The sequence below is a fragment of the Callospermophilus lateralis genome, chromosome 18, assembly GCF_048772815.1.
Source record: "Callospermophilus lateralis isolate mCalLat2 chromosome 18, mCalLat2.hap1, whole genome shotgun sequence".
Lineage (NCBI taxonomy): Eukaryota > Metazoa > Chordata > Mammalia > Rodentia > Sciuridae > Callospermophilus > Callospermophilus lateralis.
In genome coordinates this window covers 7,616,394-7,637,782 of record NC_135322.1, presented here as the reverse complement: position 1 = coordinate 7,637,782, position 21,389 = coordinate 7,616,394, and the positions used below count along the sequence as shown (strand labels likewise).

At 58.7% G+C, this 21,389-nt stretch overlaps 4 protein-coding genes across 6 annotated transcripts; 2 read left to right on the top strand and 2 right to left on the bottom strand.

Moving 5' to 3' along the window:
• Window positions 1–599: 599 nt before the first annotated feature.
• Fam83e (family with sequence similarity 83 member E) lies at window positions 600–8,002 on the bottom strand. Its single transcript, XM_076839563.1, has 5 exons — window positions 7,529–8,002; window positions 5,904–6,071; window positions 5,442–5,566; window positions 2,339–2,783; window positions 600–878 (listed from the first exon to the last, which is right to left on the bottom strand). Exons 1-5 carry the CDS (start codon window positions 8,000–8,002, stop codon window positions 600–602), a joined length of 1,491 nt encoding a protein of 496 aa, XP_076695678.1.
• Spaca4 (sperm acrosome associated 4) lies at window positions 3,923–4,300 on the top strand. The gene has a single exon (XM_076839571.1). The coding sequence runs from the start codon at window positions 3,923–3,925 to the stop codon at window positions 4,298–4,300; it is 378 nt and encodes a 125-aa protein (XP_076695686.1).
• Window positions 8,003–9,710: 1,708 nt separating the features above from the next.
• Rpl18 (ribosomal protein L18) lies at window positions 9,711–13,375 on the bottom strand. Its single transcript, XM_076839570.2, has 7 exons — window positions 13,259–13,375; window positions 11,916–12,002; window positions 11,590–11,697; window positions 11,043–11,141; window positions 10,349–10,472; window positions 10,103–10,172; window positions 9,711–9,824 (listed from the first exon to the last, which is right to left on the bottom strand). Exons 1-7 carry the CDS (start codon window positions 13,259–13,261, stop codon window positions 9,749–9,751), a joined length of 567 nt encoding a protein of 188 aa, XP_076695685.1. The 5' UTR covers window positions 13,262–13,375; the 3' UTR covers window positions 9,711–9,748.
• Sphk2 (sphingosine kinase 2) lies at window positions 13,374–21,242 on the top strand. Of its 3 annotated transcripts, none has more exons than XM_076839561.1 (7): window positions 13,374–13,673; window positions 14,563–14,714; window positions 17,462–17,933; window positions 18,657–18,806; window positions 18,907–19,001; window positions 19,082–19,197; window positions 19,552–21,242. In XM_076839561.1, the coding sequence occupies exons 2-7, from the start codon at window positions 14,676–14,678 to the stop codon at window positions 20,639–20,641; spliced, it is 1,962 nt and encodes a 653-aa protein (XP_076695676.1). In that variant the 5' UTR covers window positions 13,374–13,673; window positions 14,563–14,675; the 3' UTR covers window positions 20,642–21,242. The 3 variants fall into 3 exon arrangements, with proteins under 3 accessions (XP_076695676.1, XP_076695675.1, XP_076695677.1); XM_076839560.1 differs by lacking the exon at window positions 13,374–13,673 and adding an exon at window positions 13,696–13,990; XM_076839562.1 differs by lacking the exons at window positions 13,374–13,673; window positions 14,563–14,714 and adding an exon at window positions 16,578–16,671.
• The last annotated feature ends 147 nt before the right edge of the window (window positions 21,243–21,389 follow it).

The window sequence follows — 21,389 nt, the reverse complement described above, 5'->3', positions numbered from 1 at the left end:
CGCTCGGAGGCAAAGATGCTACCGAGGCCCGGGCTGTGCACAGCTTCTCCGGGCCGGGCCGCGCTGCGCTCTGGGGCTGGGGACCTGGCTACAAGAAATAAGTTTGGGGCACAAAGGAGTTTTATTCTGAGCAAAAGTATTAGGGAGCCTAGAGGAGCCACCGCTCCGTGCTCCCCGAACGCCCAGCGCCAGCCCAGCCCCCACCTGACCCCTGGGCAGCTGTGAACCCTTCCAGCCCCCGACTGTTCCACTGAGGCTCCTGCCCTCAGCGCCCGGCTCTCTCCTCTCCCCCCTCCGCTTACTCACAGCTTCTGGGGGCGGAGGGGGGGGGAAGCATGGCCTTTTGTCCAGGGACTCCTCAGGCATGTCCCACAGAATTCCATGGGGCTGCTCAGCAGCCTCTTGGGGAGAGTCGGTCCTGGCTGAACGGGTTCTGTGGTCCACAGCAATGGAGGCCTCCTGCGACTTCCCTGACCTTGAACTGAGGCCAGGGCCGGCACTCGGCTTCTTCCACTGCCCAGGCCCTGAGGCCAGAGGCCTTGTCTGAGGCTCAGCATCAGGCAGGGGTCTCTGAGAGGGCACATTTGTCTGGGCTCCTGTCAGGGTCGCCCTCCAAGTCCTGAGCGGGAGGCCCAGTCTGGCTGCGGGAAACCTCTGGATTCTGGGAGCTTGGATGCAGCCTCATCACCAAACCTCCTTTGGGTTGGGGACAGATAGCGGAGGCGGCGGCGGGCAGGGATCAGGGGCAGGGGGCCACCCCAGGGCTGGGACCAGGCCAGAGGGCGGGTGTCCACCTCACCCCACGGGCCCCCTCCAGTGCCCCGCTGCCTCATCAGGGCCTTGGCAGGAGTGTCCTTGGAACCCCGGGACTTTTTGAGCTGTGGAAGGAAAAAGAGGAGGTGAGAGGAGGTGAGGGGGAGGAGGCTTCTGGGGCCCAGAGCCAGGGAGGGAGGAGGGGAGGAGGGAGGTGGGGAGAAGTGGAGGGGATGCAGGGGAAGGTTAGACCGAGGGAGGGAGGAGGAGGAGGAGGAGGAGGAGAGGAAGCAGGGGAGCTGGAGGAAGATGGGGCTGAGGAGAGGAAGGAGGAAGAGGGAGGGAGGGAGGTGGGGGGATGTCAGGGAAGCAGGTAGGGTGGAGGGGAGGTCTGGCAACCCCAGACCCAAGGGGGTAAGGAGCCACATCCCTCCTGCGGCTTTGCAGGTGGGAGGAACTGGAAGCAGCTGGCAGCTGCCTGGGGAGGGGGGGACAAATATTTGCTAAGGGAGGTGATGCAGGGTCAGGGTGGCAGGGGACCAGGTGGAGGTGGAGGTGAGAACCTTGCCCCTGCCTGGCCCCCTTCTCCTCCTCCGGCTCCAGGAAGCCGTGACAGGGAGGAGGGAGCCAGTCCCAGGGTGTCTCGCCCCGGGGAGAAGCCTCTGGCTCCCACTTAGCAGATGGGGAGACTGAGGCTGGGGTCCAGCTCAGAGGGGCTGCGCCATAGGCGTGTCTGCCTGTCTCCCCTTCATGGTGCTGCTCTGACCCCCGCAGCAGCTCACTTTGTGGCTGAGGAGACTGAGAGGAAAAAGCCACCTGATCAGGGTCCTCCAGGGAGGTCCAACCGGTTCTTGGAACCTCATTGTCTGAGCAGCATGAGGAACAATCCCTTGGGCTCCCATAATCCTCTCCCCCTACAGCCTTGTGACTCTCAAGTCCAGGAAGCGGACCCTTGAAAAGCCCACTCGGGAGGCAGCCAGGGCTCTGGGCCTTGGCTTCCCCCTCTGTGAAGTGGGTAGATTAAATTTAGCCAGTCTTGTGAAAGTGCTGGGCATGGCGAGGCGACAAAGCAGGTTGGTTATCTAAAGGATGGTTATTCCAACCTGGGGCGAGTCACTTAATCTGAGCCTCCACTTTCCCCTTGGTAACAATAAGCATGACAGCAGTGTGACCTCCCCTGCCCGTGGTGAGAATGTAATGAAATAAATAAAACATGAATACTGTTTCACCCGGACTGGGAAGGAGCTCAACTGCTCAGCCCACCCCCCAGATGGGAACCCTGGGGTTCAGGGAAGCACGTGGCACCCAAGGCTCAGGGGTCTTTTTCTGCCCTCTGCTACCCAGAGCTTGCCCCCCAACACATGGTAGAGGCTCATGAATGGGCCCCACAGTTGTACATCGAGGCCAGCGGCTCGCTCTTCGTACCTCCCCGGTGCTGGGCATGCGGTTGGCCCTTGGAAAACACTTCCTGTTCTGGGGTTCAGAGTAGGACCCCGGAACCCAGCCCACCCCTGTGGGTGCTGCCTTCCCTTTCCTGGGCCTCTGCTGTCACCTCTGTCCTCTGGCAGCAGCCACCAGGTCTTACCTCATTGTCACCGTCACTGGAGCCTGACATCTGGGACAGGCGGCTCAGGTCCCACAGGGAGCGGCTGGGCCGAGTCGGGGGGCCACTGCCAGTCCGGGCACGCTGTACGCTTCTTAGGATGTCACTGAGAGCGGGCCCTGGTGGGGCAGGGGACTCCTGCCTGTCCCCCTCGAGGATGCGGCAGGCAGCCAGGCGGTGGGCCAGTGGCCCATTGGGTGGCAGCCGTGACACAGGGGCTACAGGGCAGCGGTGAGCCACCCGGTGTGGGCCGCGGGCCAGCTGCCCGTCTCCCGGGACACTGACGAGGGGGCCCTGGGCAGGCATGGATGGGAGTGGCCACGAGGCTGCATACAGTGTCCGGAACTCACGACTGAAAGCATCGACGATCTCTCCGGTCATCAGAGTCACCAGACCGCGGTGCAGGCGGGCGTCACTCCACGTGAAGCTGGGGGACCAGAATCAGGGGTCAGGTCTCTGTGAAGCCTGAGTCCCATTGCCAGTCCCCTCCCGGGTCCCAAGGCAGGTGGGGTGACCTCAGACAGGTCCTGGCCTCTAGCACCTCAGTTTCCCCCTCTGTAGAAGGGGGACAACAGAGGTACATGACCGAGGGACAGATGTGAGGACCACGAGTCAAGACACTGTCCTTTGGAGTCAGACTGGAGCTCAAACCTGGGCTCTGCCTGGCCCCGGCCAGGAGCGTTTCACTGGAAAGAGTCGGGGTGTTTCCCAGCACCCACAGCCTGTTTTAAACTCAGCTGCTTCCCAGAAAGAGTGCATTCATTAAGCACTTGCTGTTTGCCGGGCCCTGGGTCTCCTGCCCCCTGCCTGCCTCAGCGCCTTCCTCTGTAACATGAAGCCCAAGCACAGGCGGACTCCAGTGAGGACAGGGGTTCCTGTCCCTGCCTGTGGCCAGCGCGGACAGCCTGAGAGCCGTGTGGTGGTGGGTGCTCTTGTCCCCTGTCCCCACGGGGTTGTTCGTAAAGCCTGGGCTGCAGTCTTGGCGTAGCACATGCCGGCAGACTCCTCCTGTCTCCCAGCCTCCTTGGAATGAAGCGAGACCCGGGCTCCGACCCCGGCTCAGGGACTCCTGGGTGTGTCACTTTGCCCACCTGGAAGTGGGGTTGCCGTGGGAGATGTGAAGTCAGACCCTCGGGGGCGCAGCACGCACAGTGGATGAGCCGTGGCCAGCATCGTGGGTGCTGCTCAGGCGTCCTTACCTTGGCGAGGTGACTGTCCTCGCTCCATTGAAGGTCAGCAGGTTGGGCCACCTTGCACATTGTGCCACCTGCCCCCACCTATGACCTCACCCCAGAGCGGTCAGTGGGAACCCTGAGGGGTCTGTGAGGTCACCGCATTCCACTTCACAAAGACTTGTCGGGCCCTGGCGCTGGCCTGTCTCCGCCCCGAGACCTCAAGAGCTTCCTGAGAGGGACACAGAGCATTGGGACCTGACGCTCCCAGTGGCCAGGACAAGGGGCAGAAGTCCTGTGGGTAGGAGTCCCAGGAGGCCATTCATTCAGCAATTCCCGGACGCCCAGGAAGCCCCCGGCCTGGCTTGGGCGCCGTCCCCGCCGCCAGGCCGCCATGGTCCTCGGCTGGCTGCTGCTTCTGATGATGGCTCTGCCGCCGGGCACCACGGGGGCCAAGGACTGCATCTTCTGTGAGCTGACCGACTCCACCAAGTGCCCTGGCACCCACATGCGCTGCGGGGATGACGAGGACTGCTTCACAGGCCACGGGGTGGCGCAGGGCGTGGGCCCCGTCATCAACAAGGGCTGCGTGCACTCCACCAGCTGCGGCCGGGAGGAGCCGGTCAGCTACATGGGCCTCACCTACAGCCTCACCACCACTTGCTGCTACGGCCACCTGTGCAACGCCAGCCCCGGCCACACAGGCAGCACGACGGTGGGGGCCGCAGCCGGCCTGCTGGTGGGCTTGCTGCTTCTGCAACATTTGCCGTAGCCCTCTGGGAGGGCAGGGCCCGGGACCGGTCTCCCAGATGCCCCACCTTTCCCCCTTTCCCCCATTAAATGGCCAGAGGCCCTCGACAACCGCTTGTGGCCCCGGCTCCATCCATTCTAGGGCTGTCCCCCCGCAGCCCAGGGCCGGGAGAAGCACCCGGGGCCTGACTCGGTGGTGCCGGCCGGTGGTCTGTGAGCTTGACTGCACGACTGTATTTCATCGGTTCTAAGATGTGTGTATTTTTGCATTTCAATCAGGATACTTCTTTCCCTTGGTGGCACCTTAGAGTCTATGAAATATGACTAAAAAAAAAAAAAAATCATCGTAAAAATAAATGACAGCTGACACTGATGGAGAACTCCTTCTGTTACGTGCCAGGCACCGTTCTTAAAGTGCGTGTCCCGAGGAGCAGCAGCAGCCACACCTGGGAAATTGCCAGAAAGGCACAGCGGGGCCCCGTCCCAGGCCGGTGAAGGGGGTGGGCAGGAAGCTGTTTCAAGTCCTCCGCGTGACTCTGGTGCACATCAGGCTGAAAACCACTGTCCTGCACCGTGACCCTCAGCCGCCATTTCTATGCCTCCAGGGCATGTGGCACTTTCTGGAGAAGTTTTTGGTTGTTATAACTGGTGTGTGTGGGGGGGTGGTGACCAACACCCGCTAGGTCCTGGCGGGGGACACAGCACAGCACCCTCTAGTGTACCTGGCAGAACCCCCATAACAAAGATGCAGCCTAAAATGTGAGTGGTGTCTCTGTCGAGAAATCTTGTTCTAAAGGCACTAACCATTTCATCTCATTCTGGAGAGAGGGGGGAAATGAGGCACAGAGAGGTGAATCAAATTGTCCAACATTGCACAGCTGAACAGAGTTAAGACTTGAATCCAGGTCATCTAGCTCCAGGGTCCACGTCCCAGTTTTCCAGATTAGGAACTACAAGGCCAAAGAAAGACTTCCCCAAGGCTACTAACGAGGCCAGCAGCAGGGCCAGAACCAGTACTCAAGCAGGTCTGGCTCCAACCCCCGAGCTCACACCTCCTCTTCTGGGAAGGGTGTTTGGGCCCATTTTACAGATGAGCATAGAGAGACCCAGGAAGGGGAAGTCATCTGAAGGAGAGCTGGGTACAGGACGCTGAGAAGCCGTACCTGTAGGATCCTGAGATGACCCTGTCACCGTCGAGGAGCACGAACTTCTCTCGCACGTTGCCGCTCACCTGCCGTCGACAGCGGCTCTGGAAAGTGCAGCCCCGCACGATGCGGACGTCCAGGTTCTGTGGGGTCGGGGGGATGCCTTTGCTCAGGCCCACTCCACGGGCTGGGGTCTCTCAAGGCTGTTTCTACCTGGGTGGCCCGTGACCCTTAGAAGCTGTTCAAGTGTCCCCAGAGCCACTAGTATAGAGCTTCAGGAGTTGCTTGGGGATACCCCTCCATGGCCCAGGACCCCCCAGGAATGTCACCTCCACTGTCCCTAGTGTCTTGGGCACTAGATCTCGGGAGATCCTCAGCTGGCATCTATCTCAGGGACCCAGGACCCCGTGGAAAAGTCTTTCTGTGCTGCCTCAGAGCTGCGGAACGGGGCTGCCCAGGTCCCTCTGGCCCAGCCCCTACCTCTGTGGCCCAGGGGTTCACCCCCAGCTGCTGGGCCAGCACCAGGAAGGCAGGCAGCTGCTGGCTGTCCAGGAGCAGGTAGACAGGCACCCAGCGGCGCAAGGCGGCGTCGACCAAGTCCGAGAGCAGGTCTGGGTCAGTGAGGACATCCATGACCACAGCCACCAGCTGGCACAGGGAGAGACCATACGGACATGTGGGTGGAGCCTGGGATTTGGGGGCCGCTCAGGGTGGGGGCTGACATCAGGGAACTAGGGGGTAAGATGCTCTGGAGGCTGGGGTTAAGGGCCTGGACTACCTGGGATACCCAAGGGGCTGAAAGGGAGTCCTCTGGACAAGAACAAGAAACAGGCAGGCCTTCCTAAGAGCCCAGCCCCAATGGTCTAGAAAACGTCCATCAAAAATCATAAGTTGCTGGGTAGCATGCACCTGTGACTCAGGAGGCTGAGGCTGGAGGATGGCAAGTTCAAGGCCAGTCTCAGCAAAAGGAAGGCACTAAGCAACTCCGTGAGACCCTGTCTCTAAAATACAAATAGGGCTGGGGATGGGGCTCAGTGGCCAAGTGCTCCTGAGTTCAATCCCCGGTACCCACCCCCTCAAAAAAAAAAAAGAAAAAAAAAAAGATCCTGACTCAAAATAAAAATAAAAAGGGCTGGGAGTTGAACCAGGTGTGGGGGTGCATGCCTGTAATCCCACTGGCTCAGGAGAACCATGAGTTCAAAGCCAGCCTCAGCAATGTAGCAAGGCCTTAAGCAACTCAGCGAGACCGTGTCTCTAAATAAAATATAAAAGGGCTGGGGATGTGGCTCAGTGGTAAAGCACCCCTGGGTTCAATCCCCAGCACCGCTGAGAAAAAAAAATGAAAATACATGTCTACAACCATGAACAGCCCTTGAACTGTGGCACTACGATGCCCAAATGTCCACTGGGTCAGTGGCTGGGCGCCCTTGGAGGGCACTGTGGGTAACTGGCCCTGGGTCCTCCAGAATGGCCTGGGTGCTGGAGGCAGGAGGGCTGACTTGCTGGGCCACTAAGGTGTGCTTTGGGAACCCAGCATGCTGATGACCGGATCTTGAACAAGGCAGTGGTGACAAACCCTGATTCGCCAGTCAGGTGGCCTGGGTTCAAGTCCCCACTCAGCCACTGACAGGCCCATGCCTCAGTTTCCCCATCTCTTCAATGGTCATAATGGTCCCCACCTTGGAGGAAGACCATGCACATTAAAAAGCATCCTCCAGCCTCAGCCTCCTAAGTCACTCTGAGACTGCCTCCGACGAATGGGCTTTCTGGGGCTGCAGGGGAGACGCTGGGCCTTCCCAGGGGCTGGGGGTGGGAAGCTGCTGGCTCGGTGGTGGGAGACAGAATGCACGACTGGGATAAAGGGACAGTCATAATTTGGTTTGAGGCTCATGGCTGTCTAAAGGGAAAGAGCAGGGATCCCCCGCCCCCCGCTGCTGCCCACATCAGATCTCTGTCATAAGGATGAGGCTCACGGTGGGCCTCCTGGGCTCTGGGATGCGGTCCTGGGGATTTAGACATGCGAGTCCTGCCAGGGCCCAATCCTGAAAATGGCATGTGAAGGTGTCCAAGTCTGAGGAACAGCCCCAGGCTCCTGGGGTACTCACCTTGTGGGCAGCTTGGATTTCCTGGCGCACCAGCTCCTTGAGAGGTGGGTGGCCCTCGCCAGGTGGCTGTGTGTACAGCTGTGCTCGGGTGATGCCCTTCCAGGAAGTGTCCTCCGGCCAGCCAAGTCGCAGCAGGGGCGCTGGCTCCTCTGACTGCCCAGGCCAGTAGGTCAGACTGCCCGTGTCCCCTTCGGTGGTGGTGGCTCTTTCTGCTGCCCCGCCGGGCTCTTGCCTGGCTACTGTCCAGTCTTCAGCAGCCGCAGCCAAGCCCTGGACCTCGTCGCTGCTCAGGAAGGGCCGCAGCCCCTCCTGTTGTACACAGGCATGGAAGGCCTCTGCCCCCTTGCTCAGCAGGGCTTCCAGCGCCAGCCGCTGGCCCTCAGAATACAAGAAGCCGGGTCTGACCTCGCCCAGGGACATCACCCCGGCCCCTAGTTCCACTTCTTCCAGTGCTGCCAGCTGGGAGGCTGCCATGGGGCCAGGTGGGTGGGACGAGCCTGAGTGTCTGGGTCCCCAAGGGTCTGGCCGTCTTTGGAGGATTGACCATCTGGGGTCTCCTGACAGACGATGAGGGCACCTGAGGCTTCCAGGGCAGCCCTGCAAACGTCCACAGCTCCCTGCGCTGTCACTGGCTCACAGTCCCCAATTGGACTGTCCAGTGAACTGGCTACCTGACGACTCAGGCTGCTGAGAACTACCTGCCAACACTGTGCCCCTGTGGTCTTCTACTAACAGTCTGGGTGGCCCCCTGGCATCAGCTAGCCTCTCTGCTGGACCACACGACCTCCAGCCTGCCAGCCACAAGATGTCTCAACCTTGTCAGACTGACCACCCAGCTGCCCTGGTTGAAGGTCTGGCTAACTGCCTGACCATTTCCAGGAAACAGGTTGTCCGCCTGTGCCTGACCACCCAATCTCACTAACCAATGGCACAGTGGGTTGCAAGTGTGAATCTGGCCAATAGCATGTCTAGCTGACCACCTGGCTGCTTGACAGACACCAGTAGCTTGACTGATGATACCTGTCAGCTGGTAGAGCTCCCAGCTGTCCCCAGTCCAGTCTCTCTGCCTGGACGAGCCTCTCTGGTCCATCAGTCGGCTGGCTCACCAGTCCTCACTGGCTAACCATCCTGGAAGCCTCCCAGCCTTGGAGAAATGTGCCTCAGTCCTAAGCCGAGGCACTGCTCCTTCCCCTGAGGAACTGGCCAATCTCTTCCCTACAATGGGGAACACCCTGCTCCTGGACCCTCATACCCCAGCCCCTGAGGCTGCTGCAGTAAGGGCTGAGACACTCTGAAACCTGCCCATGATCTTGACAACCCACCTATGAAAGCAGACTAGCCAGACGTGGCTTCTCAGGCTGGCTGCTGTGGCCTGTGCCTTGGCCCCAGAGCTGTCCCCACCCTCCTGAGACCTCCCCAAACTGACCCCTGCATGGACTCCTGCCTCAGTCTGACCAGCTGACCACTCACTTCTTCCTGGACAGGGACCAAGCTCTATCCTGTCTCCCTCCCCAATTCTCCCAGTGATTCTACAAACCAGCTGCCCCACCTTTCAGTCCCTGGGACTGCTTTTCTTTAGACCACAGCAAGGAGTCCTGCAGAGGACGAGCAAAGCTGGCCTTGTCTCTACCCGCTTCTTCTTGCCTTCTCAGAGAGCCAGTATCAGGGCTGGAGACCTCCTCTTCACTCCTGTTCTTCCGGGCTTTTGTCAGGCTTTAACCTGGGACCTGGGAACCCAGCCCCTTGTGTAAACACAGGGAGGGACCACACAGGGGCACTTGGCAGCGACTGGCCAGCTGCCACTCAGGCTTCCGGTTACCAGGAGAGAGGGCAACACCTCACCTGTTCCCAACCCCCCACACTGCAGCCCCACCCCCTAGTGCCAAGGAGATCCTAGGAGAGGCAGCATGGCTAATTCTAGGAGGAAACAGGAAAACAAGACACCTGGGAAGGAGGGGGGCTGATTCCAGTGGGTAGAAGGTCCAACTGGCCCAATAAGGTAGCTCTGCGCATGTGCCAGGAAGGCCGGGGACACCTCCCTAGAGCAGAGAGGAAGGGCTCCTCCTGGAGGCTGGTCTTCTTGGAGGACCCAGCGTCAAGTCCCCAGACCAGATGCATTCCCACTCACAGGTGCCCGAGCCTGGTCCCCACTCTGCTCCCCATTAATAACACAAGAAGGCCATCAAATTCAAAGCCTCTTTATTAATAGTAAATCTGGGGTTAGTTTTTGTACCCACGGCTGGCCCTCCGACCTCTGGCACGCTCAAATTTCCTGCCCTTGGAGCGGACATAGGGTCTGTGGAAAGAAGAGAAAGGGTCAGGTGAAGCCTCCTGCTGTGCTGGGGACTCGGCAGCACAAGGAGCCAAGAGGAAGAGCCTGCACCAGGACCTCAGGGTCCCGGCCTGAGCCCAACAGCGAGGGTGTGAAATGTAAGCCCCAGCTCCCCAGAAGATGCCCCCACTGAGGCTCAAGGCCTGGTCAGCCTGCACTTGACCCAGGGAACTGCGGGCCGAGCAAAGGGAGGGCAGCTAAAAGGCAGTGAAGCCAGACCTGCAGGGGACCCTGATACTCACTTGGTGTGGCTGTGTGGGGTCCCAGGAGCCTTGCCAAAATGCCGGTACACCTCTCGGCCCTTGCGAGGACCTGGGGAAAGGAAGAAGGAATCAGGTAGGGACAGGTAAGAGCCACTGTGCCTTTGGCCTGCACATGGTTTGAAGACCATGAGGTGTAGGCCTGGGCGTGTCTGACCTCCCAGACCCAGGAGGGTGAAGGCCAGTGCACCTCACCAAACCCGACAGGTGCCAGCAAGCATCACTTACCAGACAGCAGGACTGTGCCACGGCCCTTGGGGGAGTCCAGGGCCAGTTGGTCAAAGGTGAGGATCTTGCCCCCAGCCTTGAGGATGCGGGTACGGGCTCGGCTGGTCACGCGCAGTGCGCACACCTGGGGGAAACAGGAGGGAGGGGCTCAAATCTCCTGTAGGGAGACCTAGGGACTGCATCCACTGCCCCGGCCCAGCACAAGTGTGGCTGCTGGTACCACCACCAGGAGCTTCCTGGATTGACAGCTGCTTTTTTTTTTTTAACGTGGTGCTGGGGATGGAACTCAGTGCCTCACATGTGCCAGCAAGTGCTCCACCACTGAGCCCCAGTTCCAGCCTTTAATCCTTTACCTCTCAGAACTTCCAGACCACATCTCATGTATTTTTGGGAAATAAGGAAACTGGGGAAAGCGTGATTTAAGGATGTGGTATGCAAACGACAAAAGCGGCAAAAAAAAAAAAAAACAACCCAACTTAGACTTGAGCACTGGCTCACTCCAGAACCAGCACGCCAGCAGTCTACAGGGAGCCTAGAGGGGCTTGCCGAGGACTTCCACCATGAATGACCACTCCATCCAATCCTAAAGGCCACCAGGACAGGTGTGGTGCTGGTCCCACCCACAAGAGCGACAGAGGTGGCATTACAACAGAGCAAGAAATTGGGTCAGGCCCGAGCCCCAAGCCTCACTCACCTTCAGTTTGGGCACCTCCTGAACACGAACATCATCTGTTATGGTCCCCACGACCACAGCTGTTTTGTTTTCTCGGCCAGGAAGCTTCATCTTGCGGATCTTGAGAGGCAAGTTGTTCTGGTGTTTAAATCCCATCCCCCACTTTGGGCATCCCAAGGACCAGGATGGCTGCGCCCTCCAAATGGACTAACCTGCCCATACCTCACCTCCCAACTAGAACAGAAGAAAAAGTCCAAACAGAGACATCTCACCTGGTGAAGATGTGTGCTAGGGACGAAACCTAGGACCTGGCATGCTAGGCAAGCATTCTACCACTAAACCCCGACCCCCAGAGACACGGGAAACTTGAAAGCTCAGACAACCCCATGAAGCCACTACAACCCCTCCCATGGCGAGGTGAAAGTAAGGCTAAGACGCTGGGCGTCCACAGACACTTGATTCTGACTGAGGTTCAGAGCTGGGCACCCACTGCTGGCTGCCTGGACTCAGGGGATGCCAGGTTGCTCCAGCACCCCCTCCAGAGCCAGGCCCTGGCCCAGACACTCACCATCCGGGAGAGGGAGAGAGGTGGCCTATTGGTGCGACTCATGAACAACCTCTTCAGTACCACTTGGTTGAAGGTAGAATTGGTTCGTCTAGCCAGAAACCTGTACAACTGTAGAGGATCGGGAAGACAGTGAGGATGTGGTGTAGCCAGCAGCATCCCCCACTTTCAAGTGAAGGAACAAACAAATGATTCAGGGTAAAAAGGCTGCAATACTCCCCAACCCTTAAGATTCCCGTCTGCCCCAGAACTCAAATTTCCAGATTGGGGAGTGACAGGTCCAGGCAAGGGCGACTCCCCCACCCCAAGGATCTCAGGCCCAACCTCACCTTGACCAACAGCCTTAGGTAGATGTCCTGGCTCTTGGGCTCCTTGCGCCGAACCTTCCGGTCCTTGTTGTGGCGTATGTCGACTCCCTGTAGGGGTAAGGGGAAGCCATGGTTCCAGTTCTGAATCTGATCCACTACTCACTTCATAGACAGCCTCAGTTGTTACTTATTTTCTAGACTGGGCAGGGACCCAGGCTCTGGGGACAAGAGCTCAAATCCATGTCAGTTCTGAGCCCTCTCTGTAAGGTGGGCATCATCTGAATGAAGACCACAGAACCTCTAAGGATCTTAGTACAGTAGCCACCCAAAATTTTAAGTCTTTACAAGCTGTATCTTTGGAAGGACATAATATATGCCTGTAATCCCAGCTGAGACAGCAGATTGGCAATTTTGAGGCCAGCATGGGCAACAGAGAGACACTGAAAATAAAAAGGGTGGGGAATGTGGCTCAGTGGCAGAGAGCCCCTGGGTTCTCCAGTATACTCCCCCCAAAAGCAAAACAAAAACCAAACAATGGGCTCCCTTATCAGGAGGATAATTAAAAATAAGCCAATAGCAAGCTCTAAGTAAAAACAGCGGTGAACCTTTACTTCATAGATAATAAGGACTGCAAAAGCAGTTATTTCCCTCTAACAACTCTCTGAAGTACTTTACTCCCACTTTAGACCCAAGAATCTAGGGGTAAGCCCAAATTTCCCAATGCATCCCTACCTGCCCTTCTCGGACTGTGTGATCGTTAGTAACTAAGCATCAGCACTTCCTCTGTGCACGACCCCGTGATGTGCACGGCCAGTGACTAGTGACCGACTTCTTCCCAACTCCCTCATCTCCAACACAACACTACTATGTTCCCAAAGAAAAAAGAAAAGACACTGGGGCTCAGGCCGGAATGCACGAGCACAAGTTGGGTAGAGGACTGAGACTCAATCCGAGGCCCGTCCGGACCCCAGTCCCACGCATGAGATTCTCCACTGCCCCAGAACCCAAGTTTCCAGACTGGGGAGTGACAGGTCCAGGCAAGGGCGGCAAAGGCAAGCGGTTAAAAGTGGCTACAACGCAGCTACCTAGGCCCGATTCCTGGCTCGGCCATTCCCTGGCTTGGGGCGTCGGTCCACCGCTCAGCCGCCCAGCACCTCATTTTGCTCATCACTGCAATGGGGGCAGGAACACAGGACCACGGGACTCTTAACCCATTCTCGGTCTCCAGGACATCAGAACAGCCCTCCCGCCTCAAAAGTTGCCTCCTTCGGGCACCCACGGCACCCCTCCCACAAGCCCCCACCCCAAGACAGCCGAGGATGGCAGCGGATAGGCAGGCCTTAGACGTCGCAAGGCTCACTCACCATGATGGCGCCTAGAGCTCGGCCTAGTCCGGAAAGAGAGAGCAACGCCGGGGTGGGCGGGGAAAGCCTCCAGCGCGCAGCGTCCTGGTGGCGTCACACGGGAGCGACACGACGCTCTACCAGGGACCGGTCTTCTCTATGGTGTCTCGGAAGGCTGGCAAAAAGGACAAAAACTGAATAGGGCGGAGGAACAACCAAAGAGAAACAAGCACGACGTTGAGGAGAGAAGGGCCAGCACTGGGGGTGCCTCTCTGGCCCTACCCGGTCGCTGTTCTCGATATTCTTCCGGAAAAAAGAGACTCGAGAGTGAGAGAGATGCGTGGACCTAGGAGGAGGCATCGCGCGGTGACGCTCTGGCCTGACGCCGAGAGCCTCTCTGTGGCTCCCGGAGGACCTGGCGGGCCGAGTATTGGAGGTGAGGAGGCGGGGCTGGCGGGTCTAGTCTGGGCCTGGAGAAAACTCTCACCCCACGCTTCCGGCGTTTCCTTAGATTCGCGGCCGCCCTATCTATCTCGCGCTGAACTTGTAGCGCAGCCGAAGCTCGGGAAGTCCTACTAGATATCTAACCCGAGATCTTCTTGCTGCAGCTCAATCTGTAGCACCTTATATTTCCGCCTTTCGATTCATCATCTTCCCCTGACCCTTCCTCAGCTTTCCCGTCACGGAGGGTCTGCTTTTCTCAACCAGAGAGGTTCAGCTGGTCCAGCGGTTTCGGTGTGAGGGATGTACAAGGTACTGGTGTGTAGAGAAGGCCCACTAAGGCTTGCCTTGAAGGGTTGAGTGGAGAAGAAATAGATGACAAGCTTCTGAGAGAGACAGGAGTGACCTAGAGAGGGGGAGATTAGAGAGGATAAAGAATGGAGCCCCCATGGTTTGGGATGAGGATAGAGGGATGGAGACCTAGCGGATGGGAAGGGAAAGATGAGGGGATAGAGACTCCCAGATAAGCTCAGATGTCGAAAGATGGCAAAAACGGGGCTTGCTGGGGTGTGACCATATTCAAATTCTGGCTCTGCTACTTATTAATGGTATGCCCTTGGGCAAGTCACTGTGCTGCACTCCCCTTATTGAGAAAAATAGGAACCATAACAGGTCTGGCATACAGGGTGTTTACCAGCATTACATAAGTAAATACATAAGTGCTCAATAGAAATTAGTCTTTCCTCCTGTTATTAGCACTTGTTGGATACAACCTGACCCACTGGTTGGGGCAGTGACAAAGCTGACGGTCTCTGACTCACTGAGCCTGGCAGGGCCTCTTGCATTCTGCTGGATGCTGCGACCCACTCTCTTCTCCTCCACAGAGCCCCAGGCCAGGCCTGGACAGTGAGGCCTGACTCCTTGCCCAGACCACCCTCCTATGGCCTCAGACCCAGGGCCAGGGTCCTGTTGATGTAACAGAGCAGAGGGGCAGCAGATGAATGGACACCTTCAACCAGAGGAGCAGCAGAACCAGGTAAGCGTCCAGCTGAAAGCCAAGATCATTTACTGCAGACCGCCCCATCAGTGATCTCCGCTTTCCCTCCAAGCAGGTGTAAGTGGCTTCCTCCCCATTTCCCAGACAGGTCAGCTGACGCTGAGAAATCAGAGGCTTCCCAGACTGTGGACTGGAGGCACCCTTTTTTCCTTCCTCCTTCCACGTCTTCCCTTTTTGTGTGTATGTGTGTGATGTGACCTCCGGGTCTTAACCTCAAACTAGTCAGCATCTGCTTTTTTCTCCCTGGGTTCAGAGCTCAGTGCTGCGTCTTCCTATCTCTGGATCTTATGTCTCTGTCCCTCATTCTCTATGTATCGTCACTGCAGCACATATCATCTGGGACTGTTGCTACTGTGGTGTGAGGTACATTTGTTTAGCAATAAATGAACTTACTCCTCCACTGTCAATTTATAGAAAGTTTTGTCCCGGGTCTCATTCAGCATATGTCTTTCTGTGCTTCTGTCTTATGCTAGGTCTCTTGACACCTCCTGGCCTTGCTCTGTGGATTTCACCATGTCTTTGGCCCCCCAGGAGCCTCTGGGCTTCCAACATTCTTCCCCTTCCTCACCCCTGACCTAAAGGTCTCTCTCTTTGTGTCTGTCTTACCATGTGACTGGGTCATTTCCTGGGCAGATGTTTATCCCCTGCTGCCTCCACTCTGGTTGGAGTCCAAAGTAAACAATTTGTGAAATAAGGAGCCTCTGTTCCCTGGTCTTCATTTCAGAAGAGTCTGTCTCCACCTGTCATTGGCTGGGAGTTCTGTGCCCTTACTTTGCACATTCTCAATCCCACCGTCTTTTCTCGTCTGTCTGTCTGCTTTTTTCTGCATGTCTTGAATTAACTGTCTGAAACAAACCTCTCTCCCTTGCTCCCAGCTCCCTCGACCCGCTTCCCGGGCTCTGCCTTGCTTGCGTCTAGGTGTCTTGAACGCGCACATCTTTGGACTCCGGTTGCCAGTGTTAGGGTCACGGTCTCTCTCCAGCTAACGGCTTCCTCTCCACGCCCCTTTTCTTTTGTAAACTCAACAAAGAAGGCGTCAGCGGCACTGCCGGAGAGGCCGCGAAGTCACCTCGGCTGCGCGCGCGCCCTCACCTACGATGGCGCCTGGCCCGGCGGAGCGCGACGCCCCGCCCAGCTCTCGCGCTCGCCGGCGGCCGGCTCCTGCGCCACGCTCCGGAGCCCGCTGGTCCCGCCCCCGTGCGCTCTCATTGGAGCGCCTGGGGCCGGCCGCGCGGCCATTGGTCGAGCGCGTGCACACCCTCCCCCCACCCCTAGGTCTGATGGGGGGCGGTTGTGCAGACTTGAGGGGCTGGCTGCTGGAGGACCCGGCGTGTGAGGAGGGTGCGGGGTCGGGGCAGGGACCCGAGTCTGGGGAACCGGTAAACCGAGAGGAACCTACACGCTGACCGGGACCGGGATGCTCGGGTGGGAGATGGAAGTGGAAAACCAGGACTGCCCCTGAGGGATCCAGGGTTGGAAGCCCAGGCCTGGGACCGGGTCCGCTAGCCGAGTAGGCATGAGGGCCGGGAACCGAGGGGCCCAGGAAGACGTAGACCTACGGACGGGGAGCCTTAGGGTGGAGACCCAGGCCCAGGAGTGGAGGACATGCAGGGCTCTGCTCGAGCTGATCTGAGGCTCCGATAGAGGGCCATTGCAGGTTGGGGGGTGGGGCAGACACCCTGGGCCTAAGGGGGCCGCCCTGGGCAGGAGGCAGAGGTGGTTTCTGAGGAGGAGTCCACAGACTGGGGTGTGTCTGGGACTGCTGTGAGCCTGGGAAGGCGAGAAGCAGCGCAGGCAGGTGGCTGGGCGGGACAATGGAGAACAAAGGTGAGCAGGAAGGAGAAGATGGGAGGCAGAAGCTGGGCAGAGGACAGGGGAAGGGACCTCAGTCCTGGCTCCTACCCTCTCCCTGGAGAGCAGGTGGCCAGACACCCAGGTCAGTGCTGGAAGACAAGCTGTCCATCCCTGTCCCTTCTGTGGCTAGCATGTGGCTCTGCTCTGACCCCCTGGTCATATCCTGCCCACTGCCTCTCATGTTTGCCAGCCCCCCTTCTAAATGCCTGCTGCCTTTCCCCTTGGGATGAGAGACTCTTAATCTCCAAGCATTTGTCATCAGTCTTGGTTTCATCTCATTGTAACTCTTTGTCTCTCTCAGTGTTTCTCTGGTTTTCAGAGTTTGTCCCTCTTTTTCTTTATGTCTGAGATTACTCTCCACCTGGAGATGACTCAGTGTGCTTGGTTGTGTGGGGGTGTGCCTTTCTGTCTTTACATGTTGATTTCTGCATATATCTCCTCCATCCAAGCCCCTTTCTGCGCCTTAGTTTTCTTAGTATCATCCAATGCACCATAATTTTACTGTTTGATCTTGTTTTGTCTTCTGATTAAAATATAAACCCCATGAAGGTAGGAATTTTTGTCTGTTTTGTTCCCTGATGTATTTGCTAGCTCCATAACTGGCACTTTGAGGTTCTGAGTAATTATTTAGGGAATAAATAAAGGAATGTTTGTGTGCCTGGGTCCCCCAGCCTTTCAGGATGTTGGCCTTCCTGCCCAACTGATCTTTGCCCTGTGTTCTGTCTCTCCACGCTGTCTTGTACCTGTCTGTCTCTGATACTCCTCTCCCACCTGCCACTGCCCTTCATTGTCTCCTCCTACCCAGAGGCCCTACCCCTCCCACAAGGGGGTCCTGGACTCTGACCCTTGCCCCCCCCCCTCCCTCCCCACAGAGGCCAAAGCAGGAGCTGACCTGGAGCTGGGGACTCGGGCCTAAGAACTCCCTGGACAGGGCCGAGGCTATGGCCCCTCCACCACCACCACTGGCTGCCAGTACCCCACTCCTACATGGCGAGTTTGGCTCCTACCCAGCCCGTGGCCCGAGATATGCCCTCACCCTCACATCACAGGCCCTGCACATACAGCGGCTGCGCCCGAAGCCTGAAGCCCGGCCCCGGGGTGGCCTGGTCCCACTGGCTGAGGTCTCAGGCTGCTGCACCCTGAGGAGCCGCAGCCCCTCCGACACAGCGGCCTACTTCTGCATCTATACCTACCCTCGGGGCCGGCGTGGGGGCCGGCGAAGAGCCAGCCGCACCTTTCGGGCAGATGGTGCAGCCACTTATGAGGAGAACCGTGCTGAAGCCCAGCGCTGGGCTACTGCCCTCATGTGTCTACTCCGAGGATTACCACTGCCTGGGGACGGGGGTGAGGCGCTGGGCAGCCACTGTCCTAATCTCCCTCTGTGGTGTCTGTGGGTCTTTATGGGAAGAGCGAGAGACAGGGATGGGCCACCAAGGGAGCAACACTGGCAGAGGGACATGAGCGATGTCCCCTGTTCTCTGGCTAGATTCTGTCTCTGTCCTCTCCCCCTCCTGTGGGTCTTGACCACAGATGAATCAGAAGCTCCTGGGCTGGTGAGAGCAGCAGACTGAGACATGAACAGTCACCACCATGAGTGTACAGGTGCCAACACAAGTCCCCTGAGGCATCCGAGGCGCCTAGAGGTGGCATCTAATCCAGCCTGTGGAGGGTCAGAGGTTTTCAGCAGAGTTCTGCCCCCCAGGGTTCTCCAGGGTTCCCCATCTAGTGAGTTTTCTGTGGGCCTCCAGGTCCTGCTGGCTGCCTGGGGCCCCTGGGGGTGGGGCCTGTGGAGTAATCTGATGCTGGGTAACAGGTGTTCTGGGATCTCAGCTCCTTTGTCCTCCCACATATGGGTCCAAAGGGCACTTGGTTTCACACCCAAGCCCTTTGTCTCAGCACCTGGGAGAGGGGGTGGGGCTGCATACTTGGGTCTGGTCAGGTGAGGGTGAGAGGAGAAAGCTCCCAGGTGCCAGCCCCCACCATCCCAATGCAGGTGTTTGAAGGAACTGTTTCCAGACTGAGGGGGCTGGGTGTCTGGCCTCTGTAGACCCTACCCTCTCTCTGCAGAGATCACCCCTGAGCTTCTGCCACGGCCACCCCGGTTGCTCCTATTGGTTAATCCCTTCGGGGGACGGGGTCTGGCCTGGCAGTGGTGTAAGAACCACGTGCTGCCCATGATCTCTGAAGCTGGGCTGTCCTTCAACCTCATACAGACAGGTAAGGGAGCCCCAGGGTGGGAGGTGGGGGGCTGGTGGCTAGGACTCCTGGGCTCTGGGGGAGGAGACAGCCCACCTAACCTCTTGGTTTTCCTTATTAGAACGTCAGAACCATGCCCGGGAGCTAGTCCAAGGGCTGAGTCTGAGTGAGTGGGATGGCATCGTCACCCTCTCGGGAGATGGGCTGCTCTTTGAGGTAAAGGGGAGCACCCTAACCCTGAGCCTGGGGGGACTACAGGAGACCAGGACCCAGTCAGCTGGTCTCTCCCCCTCCAGGTGTTGAACGGGCTCCTAGACCGCCCTGACTGGGAGGAGGCCGTGAAGATGCCTGTTGGGATCCTCCCCTGCGGCTCCGGGAATGCTCTGGCCGGGGCAGTGAACCAGCATGGGGGGTAGGTTGGCCAGGCCTGCTGGGGAGGCTGAGGCAATATGAGGGGAGGGGGGAGCCTTTCTGGAGGTTCTGGGAACCCGAGTCTCCCCCTCAACAAACCCCCTGTAAAGCAGGTCAGCCTGGCCGTGGTGCCCATGTCCCCTCCAGACAGTTCAGCCAGCTTGTTCCCAGCAATATTCCTAGTAGCTAGAACTGCCTGGCACAGGGGAGGCATTCACTGGACACTTATCAGGTGTCAGGAGGTGGCCATGTGGCTGCGGTGGGCTCAGGGCCCTGCCCTCGTTGCCCTTCCCCCTGCCCTGTGCTGCTCTTTCCTCTTTCCCATGGTGCTCTTCTCCCATCTCTGGCTGTGAAGGTTTGAGCCGGCCTTGGGCCTAGACCTGCTGCTCAACTGCTCACTGCTGCTCTGCCGCGGTGGTGGCCACCCACTGGATCTGCTGTCTGTGACACTGGCCTCAGGTTCCCGCTGTTTCTCCTTCCTGTCTGTGGCCTGGGGCTTCGTGTCGGACGTGGACATCCAGAGCGAGCGCTTCAGGGCCCTGGGCAGTGCCCGATTCACACTGGGCACAGTGCTGGGGCTCGCCACACTGCACACCTATCGAGGACGGCTCTCCTACCTCCCTGCCTCTGTGGAGCCAGCTTCACCCACGCCTGCCCACAGCCTTCCCCGAGCCAAGTCAGAGCTGACGCTGACCCCAGAACCAGCGCCACCCATGGCCCACTCCCCCTTGCATCGCTCAGTGTCTGACCTGCCCCTGCCCCTGCCCCAGCCTGCCCTGGTCTCCCCTGGCTCACCTGAGCCTCTGCCTGTACTGTCTCTCAATGGTGGAGGCCCCGAGCTGGCGGGTGACTGGGGTGGGGCTGGGGATGCTCCACTGTCCCCAGACCCACTGCTGCCCTCACCCCCCAGCTCTCCCAAGGTAGCTTCGCTCTCACCCATCACAGAAGGGCCTCCTGAAATGCCAGCCTCCTCTGGCCTCCCCCCTCCCACCCCTGGTGCCCCAGCGACCTCTACCTGGGGGCCACCGGACCATTTGCTGCCTCCTTTGGGCAGCCCACTGCCCCCAGACTGGGTGACGTTGGAGGGAGACTTTGTGCTTATATTGGCCATCTCTCCCAGCCACCTGGGCGCTGACCTGGTGGCAGCTCCACACGCACGCTTTGATGACGGCCTGGTGCACCTATGCTGGGTGCGGAGCGGCATTTCACGGGCGGCGCTTCTGCGCCTTTTTTTGGCTATGGAGCGTGGTAGCCACTTCAGCCTGGGCTGTCCGCAGCTAGGGTATGCTGCGGCCCGTGCCTTCCGCCTCGAGCCACTCACGCCTCGCGGCCTCCTCACAGTGGACGGGGAACTTGTAGAGTACGGGCCGCTGCAGGCGCAGGTGCATCCGGGCCTCGGTACTCTGCTCACTGGGCCTCCAGGCTGCGCGGGGCAGGAGCCCTGATCCTAATCTAGCTCGGAGCCCGCCAGGGGTGGGGCCTTAGGTAGGAGGTGTGGCCTGACTGCTTAGTTGGGACGGGGCTCCCAACTGCGAGATTAATCCCGTCTCAGGATCGTGCCCGCCTCCGGGGAACCAGAACTACTGCTGGAGGGTGGCCTGAGTCCCAGGGCCGTCCCGAGGATAGTGCCTGACCAATGAGGGTGGGACCTGGCGCCTGGGCTTGGGCTGCTGTCGGCGGGGCTCAGTTACGACCCTCGCCTCCGGCTCGCTGAAGGCCAGGGCGACTGAGGGCAGAGACTACCTTAAGCGTCGCCCAATGACGGGACCTGGAATGTACGAGCTGGGAAAGGCCTTAGTTCATTGGCCAGTCAGGGCCCGGTTCTCGCCCTATCCACTCCGGTGCCTCCACTTAACTGGCCAATCAGCCCGGGAGGGGCAGGTTCCCCGGGGCCGTCGTTCAGATTTGCACTAACGTTCCTCTTCTCCCCCGCCGGTGGGGGCGGGGAATTCATTTCCTCCGTTCTGTGTCTTGTGCGTCCCCGTCCCCAATTTAAAAAGCAATTGAAAAGGTCTATGCAATAAAGGCAGCCGCTTCATTCCTCTAGACCTTCGCCCTTCCTTCATCTGACAACCCAGACTAGGCCCTTAATGTAGCTCTATTATGGACGGCAGCCCGGGTGGGCCTGCCCACCGACCGAGGCCAGTGTGACCTGCTGGTCTGGAACCGGGGCCAGATAGCTGCCTTGTCCCC

Coding starts and splice junctions, on each gene's coding strand:
- Spaca4 (XM_076839571.1), top strand. CDS start 3,923: ATGGTCCTCGGCTGGCTGCTGCTTCTGATGATGGCTCTGCCGCCGGGC.
- Sphk2 (XM_076839561.1), top strand. CDS start 14,676: ATGAATGGACACCTTCAACCAGAGGAGCAGCAGAACCAG. Junction 14,715..17,461: donor CAGAGGAGCAGCAGAACCAG/GTAAGCGTCCAG, acceptor CCCTCCCCACAG/AGGCCAAAGCAGGAGCTGAC. Junction 18,807..18,906: donor CTTCAACCTCATACAGACAG/GTAAGGGAGCCC, acceptor TTTCCTTATTAG/AACGTCAGAACCATGCCCGG.
- Rpl18 (XM_076839570.2), bottom strand. Junction 11,698..11,915: donor ACCTAAGGCTGTTGGTCAAG/GTGAGGTTGGGC, acceptor GATCCTCTACAG/TTGTACAGGTTTCTGGCTAG. Junction 9,825..10,102: donor ACCCCACACAGCCACACCAA/GTGAGTATCAGG, acceptor TTCTTTCCACAG/ACCCTATGTCCGCTCCAAGG.
- Fam83e (XM_076839563.1), bottom strand. CDS start 8,002: ATGGCAGCCTCCCAGCTGGCAGCACTGGAAGAAGTGGAACTAGGGGCC. Junction 6,072..7,528: donor AAATCCAAGCTGCCCACAAG/GTGAGTACCCCA, acceptor TCCCTGTGCCAG/CTGGTGGCTGTGGTCATGGA. Junction 2,784..5,441: donor GTCATCTCAGGATCCTACAG/GTACGGCTTCTC, acceptor CTGGTCCCCCAG/CTTCACGTGGAGTGACGCCC.